Raw genomic sequence first — 5,863 nt, forward strand, 5'->3', positions numbered from 1 at the left:
ATGGGCTGGCCGGGTTCTCATATTAAGGGCGCAGGGTAAGCTTTATATTTCCTGTGTATTTTTTAACAAGTTGAAGAACCGTTTTCTAAGTAACTAAAAGAGGTATTGTTATGTTGGGGGTTCGGAGCCCCGCAGCACAGGAACCACACGAGAGAGCGGCTAGCAGGAGACTGTTTTATTGCTTTCTTTTAGAAGCGGACGAGAGGAGGCAGAGGAAGTTACCGCGAGGGCAGAAGACGTAACACGATATGCAGGAGCTGGGGACGAGAGTCTGAGGAAGGCGCCATGCGCGTGAGCGCGTCGGGCAGCACCGGCAAGCGAGGCACAACCTCTGGAGTGGCCGTGTGTCGGTTGATGTGCGCGTACACGACATCCCTTACCCCTTAGACGGGGTCACCGTATCGGTCAGGTGGACGCCGATCACGTTGGGGCCTTGGTGCAGCTTGGTGCTGCGCGGACCCGCTGGGTTGGTCATCGCGAGCTTGCGTCGCACAAGTGTCCAGCCTGGCCTCAGCTTCGCTATGCTCGGAGTCGGGCGTTGTGGGCAGATCATGCGGCGGCGGCGCTTCCGCTGGGAGCGAGATCACGTACGGAGCCGGCACTGTGTCTTGTTGATCACTTGTTACTGGTCCGTTCGTTTGATCGTTCCGCGGCGAATCTTCTTTCGGGTAGGCCTCTGCACCTGGCTTTATGTGATCAAGGTGCCGACGAACCGTTCCGCTTCTTGACTTGATTAGCCAAGATCGATGTCCGAGTCTCTTTAACACGGTTCCGCCAACCCAAGCAGGATTCCCTGCAAAGTTGCGGAAAAAGACCGATTGCCCGATTTCTATCTTTCTTGGCAACTCAGCAACGCTGTGGTCAGTGGTCACCCTCTCAGCTGGTCGCGGCTGAATGCGTGTCAGTGCCGTTGAGAGCTGGCGGCCGAACATGAGTGCAGCTGGCGTTTTGCCCGTCGTTACTGAAACGGTGGTGTGCTGTTTCAGCTGAAAACGAGCCAGCCTGCACGCAAATGTACCTGACTGATCCTTTGCAAGTGCCTGTTTCGTTTCATACACCATTCTTTCGGCTTGCCCATTCGTGGCCGGATGATAGGGTGCACTTGTGATGTGCGTCACCCGATTCTTCTTCAGAAATTCTTCCATTTCCGCAGAAACAAAGGACGGGCCGTTATCCGTTACCACCCTTTCGGGAATGCCGAAAATTGCGAACAGGTTCCGCAGTTCCTCGATCAGTGTCGGCGACTGTATGTTCCGCATGGTGCGCACTTCGAGCCACTTGCTGTATGCGTCCACTACAATTAGGAGCATCCTTCCCTCCACAGGCCCAGCGAAATCCGCGTGGATTGTGTGCCATGGTGTTGTCGCACGTTTCCACTCGGGAGCTGGTGCTTTAGTTGGAGTTTTCTGGTGCTGGCAGCAAGTGGCACAACTCTTGACCACCCGCTCTATGTCGTTGTCGACACCGAGCCACCAAAAATAGCCTCGAGCGCACGCCTTCATAGCTACCACGCCCCTGTGACCTACATGTGCTAAGTCGAGCACGTCTTTCCTTGCTTTCTCTGGAACGACCAGTCTGGCACCACGGATAACGCAGCCTTCCTGTAGCGAAAGCTCGTGTCCAAGCTTGGTGAACGCCGAAAATTCCTGCTTGGGCAACCGGCGTAGCTCTCCGTTTGAGACGGCTGTCATCACGCGGGATAACAGTGGGTCATTCCGGGTCAGCTCAGCCAGTTGACGCGGTGACAGCTCGAAACGTGGCGCGGATGCAAGCATAAGCACATCTCCCGGGGAGCATGGCTCATCTACCTGCGCGGGCAGTGGCAGCCTGCTGAGTGCGTCAGCATTTTGGTGCAGGCGTCCAGGCCTGTACACCAAGTCGTAGTCGTATGTGGCCAATTTCAGACACCATCGAGTCATCCTCGGTGACAATATCTGAGGGATTTGCTTCTTTTCCCCCATGATGCCGAGGAGCGGTTGGTGATCCGTTAATACGGTCGCGTGCCGGCCAGCGACATATTGGTGAAAGTGGCTGACGCCATAAACTACCGCAAGGCCCTCTTTATCGAGCTGCGAGTAGTTTTTCTCAGCGGTTCCCAAAGTTCGTGACGCGAATGCAATGGGAGCCTCTCGGCCGAACGCATCCTTTTGAGCGAGAACTGCGCCGATGCCGTATCGCGACGCATCCACGGACAGAATGAGAGGCCTTTTTTCGTCATAATGCGCAAGGACCGTCGAAGACCTAATCATCTTCTTAAGCATCTCGAACGCATCCTGGTGTATTTTCTCCCACTTCCAGGGCGTGTTCTTCTCGAGAAGCCCATACAACTCTGCAGCTACCATCGCTCTGTTCTCCAAAAAACGATCGTAAAAGGCGAGAAGCCCTAAGAAAGCCTGCAGAGAGGTCTTGTCAGTCGGTTTTGGCGCCTCGAGGATTGCCTTTAACTCCTCTAGACGTTGTGCATGCTCTTTAACGTCCTTCCCGCTGACAATAATGTCGTCAAGGTAGACACTCACCCCCTGAATTCCGGCCAGTGTCGTCTCCATCATCCGCTGGAAGATGGCTGGTGCAGCGGATACTCCAAAAGGGAGGCGATTCACCTTGAACAGTTCTTTGGTGGTGTTGACGGTGAGCAATGCGGCTGTCTCGTCGTCCACTCTTAGCTGCTGATAGGCCTGGTACAGGTCTAACGTCGAAAATGTCGTTCCACCGCGCAACTTTGCGAACACCTCCGCAGTTGTCGGCAGTGGGTACGCCGTCTTCTTGACCACCGCGTTAACTGTGCTCCTGTAATCTCCACAAACGCGAAATGTTCCATCCTTTTTGCGCACCCACACCAAAGGTGTGGCCATTTCGGCGTGTTGCGTCGGCTCCAGGATGCCTTGTTTTTGCAGACGGTCGAGCTCTTCCTCCATAGGCTCTTGGTAAGCTAGAGGTACTGGACGTGCTTTGCAAAACTTGGGTGTGGCACCTTCTTCCAAGTCCAAGTGAACCAATGGACCCACGTAGCCGTCGATACCTTCCTTAAATACATCAGGATGGCGTGCGAGAACCTCCTGGATCTCTTGGCTTGGTTCGGCGACCTGGTTTATTCCGTGCACACGGATGTTCAGTGCTGAAAACCAGTCACGTCCGAGCAGGTTGCACCCAGTCCCTTTCATTACCAGCAGGGGCAGCACGTAGTCCTTTGATTTGAAACGCACACGAACTTGTGCCGAACCGACGGTGTCAAGTTCTTCCCCTGACCAGGTGCGTAAGTCTAGGGGTTCTCTCGAAAGCTTTGGGGCGTTCGCTGGCCACGTTTGGTGGTAGGTAGCCTCACTGATGAGAGAACATGCGGCGCCCGTGTCCACTTCGAATTTCAGGGGCCTTCCCTCGACTTTCACGTCAACGAGGAATTTAGGGCAGGGTTGTCGCCCACTCACGGCATGTAGGTCGTAGCACCTATCGGTGTCTTCGAGGTCGTAGCACACAGGTTGGGCGTTAACCATGTGAGTTCCTTGCCGGGCGTTGAGGTTGCCTTCTTTGTTTTTCTTCTTTTTGGAGATGCAGGCGTTCTCGATGTGGCCCTTTTTGGAACAAAAACGGCATTGCGCTGTCCTGAATTTGCAGGTGTCAGCCTCGTGCCAGCCGTCGCATCGGTAGCAGCGCCGTTGCTGAGCCGAATGCTTGCTTTCCTTTTTAGACTGCGAAGTCTTGTGCACCTCCGCGGAGCTCGTCGCTCCCTTAAGTCCTCGTTGCTGCTTCGACGCACTTTCGGACGACAGTGCCAAGTCCAACGCGCGTTGAAAAGTCAAGTCTTTCTCCGCGAACAGTCGCTGCTGGAGGTGCTCGTCGCGGATGCCGCACACGAACCTGTCGCGAAGCATCACATCTTGGGGCAGCATGGTGGGGTTCGCCAGAACGGCTGCGTGGCCTTCTGCCGGTGGCGTCGATGTAACAGACGTTGTCGCTGGCACTCCGAAGTTGCAGTCAGCTGACAAGCTTCTGAGAGCTGCAACGTAGTTGCTGATCGACTCTTCCGGCCGCTGATCGCGTCGCTGGAACACGTACCGGCTGTACAACTCAGACGGTCGTGGATCGAAGTGTTTCTGCAGAAGGGCAACTATGTCGGCATAGCCCACCTCTCCAGGAGTCTTCGGCGCGACCAGAGCGCAGGCAGTTTCAAAGGTGTCGGCTCCGCATAGCGTCAGGAGGAGCGCGCGCTTCTTTTGTTCGTCGCAGACGTCATTCGCCACGAAGTAGAAGGTCAGGCGCTGGATCCAGGATGACCAGTTCTTGCCGCTAAAAGGCTCGATGGCGGCCTGCACTCCTCCAGTAGCCATGGGCGTAACCTAGAGAGCTGCGCACTTATAAAATTCCACTTCTCGTCGCCAGTGTTATGTTGGGGGTTCGGAGCCCCGCAGCACAGGAACCACACGAGAGAGCGGCTAGCAGGAGACTGTTTTATTGCTTTCTTTTAGAAGCGGACGAGAGGAGGCAGAGGAAGTTACCGCGAGGGCAGAAGACGTAACACGATATGCAGGAGCTGGGGACGAGAGTCTGAGGAAGGCGCCATGCGCGTGAGCGCGTCGGGCAGCACCGGCAAGCGAGGCACAACCTCTGGAGTGGCCGTGTGTCGGTTGATGTGCGCGTACACGACAGGTATCAACTTAATGTGTGTATCATTTTCTTAAAAAAAAGTGTCGTTCTTTCAAGTGCAGCACTTTAATCGAAATCTGACTAAAAGTACTATTTTTTCAAAAATGTTCTTTCGCCAGAAAAAGCAACTTTCTCAGAAAAGAACGAATACACAAAATATACACAAATGGATACAGGCCCTAAATAGCATGGAAAAAATTTTAATCTTTTAAAAATTTTGCCCTACACTGTGGTAGCACAGTGAACCTGAGTACACAAAAACGAGGAGAATGCTTTTTTATGCTGTTCTTCTTTCTTTAGCCACATCTTCCCAGGCAGTAAGCTGGCACTCATTCTTGTGTCACCATCTTCCCTGTGCTGCTACCTAATATTTTCAATTCTGATCATGCTCACCACCTTGTGCTACGTTTTCCCTCTAAGCGACTAGTAGTATGAGCCACGTGTCACAATATACATGCTTGTCACTAAGGCTAATTTTATCTGCTCACATGTCAAACTATAGCAGTGGATCGACAGAGTCAGGGGCGTAGCCAAGGGGGGGGTTGGGGGGGTTCAAACCCCCCCCGAAATTTTTCTATTTTGCTTGCGTATATAGGCACGCACACATACAAACGCACGCACGAACATACATAAAGTATGGTTGAACCCCCCCGAAAAAAATTTCTGGCTACGCCCCTGGACAGAGTGACCCAAATGGTGCATACAAATAGCTGAGCACGTGTAGAACCCTTTTCCAAAACTACATTTTTTCTGTACATCTCAAACTCAGCCAACTACTGGAATCTGCCGTGACCTCAGCACGGTAATTATGCGCAGCACGGCCCATTGCAGCGTGTGGCAATTCTGCGTGGTAGGTCAGTACGCTATACAGGGTTTGCGTGACTTGCCAGCTGCATTAGATATAACGTGCAGCGACGTTTAATAGTTTTGTGACAAGTACTGAGGTGGCTTACATCAATACCAGTAAATAAAAGTGGCACCTAACGTTTGTATCAATTTGCTACAAAAGCTGGGCTTGCTTACACTTTTTTTTTCATTGCTTTATAATTACAACACTTCAGTTCGTTTCAAAAATTCGCTGGTGTCAAATGTGAGGAATAAAATATAAAATTGCCAGTCACAATTTTCCCAAATGCTTATGTTTGCTTTGTCTGTCAGCTTCATGCGGCTTTGATAACAGAAACCAAGACCTTCAGTTCCTCATTCACAAAGAACATTTGTG

General features: G+C 52.5%; 1 protein-coding gene across 1 annotated transcript; it reads right to left on the reverse strand.

Annotated features, from left to right (window-relative positions):
• Nucleotides 1-376: 376 nt before the first annotated feature.
• LOC119383993 (uncharacterized) lies at nucleotides 377-4,325 on the reverse strand. Its single transcript, XM_037652273.1, has 4 exons — nucleotides 2,893-4,325; nucleotides 2,601-2,787; nucleotides 1,527-1,808; nucleotides 377-571 (listed from the first exon to the last, which is right to left on the reverse strand). Exons 1-4 carry the CDS (start codon nucleotides 4,323-4,325, stop codon nucleotides 377-379), a joined length of 2,097 nt encoding a protein of 698 aa, XP_037508201.1.
• Nucleotides 4,326-5,863: the final 1,538 nt, after the last annotated feature.

Source organism: Rhipicephalus sanguineus, chromosome 1, assembly GCF_013339695.2.
Source record: "Rhipicephalus sanguineus isolate Rsan-2018 chromosome 1, BIME_Rsan_1.4, whole genome shotgun sequence".
Classification (NCBI taxonomy): Eukaryota; Metazoa; Arthropoda; class Arachnida; order Ixodida; family Ixodidae; genus Rhipicephalus; species Rhipicephalus sanguineus.

Bases quoted from the DNA above. Each gene is read 5' to 3' on its own strand.
- LOC119383993 (XM_037652273.1), bottom strand. From the start codon at position 4,325: ATGGCTACTGGAGGAGTGCAGGCCGCCATCGAGCCTTTTAGCGGCAAG. The intron at 2,788-2,892 runs GCAAAAACAAGG...TGGAGATTACAG, and splicing joins GAGGAAGAGCTCGACCGTCT to GAGCACAGTTAACGCGGTGG. The intron at 1,809-2,600 runs GTGAATCGCCTC...CTGCCCGCGCAG, and splicing joins CCACCAAAGAACTGTTCAAG to GTAGATGAGCCATGCTCCCC.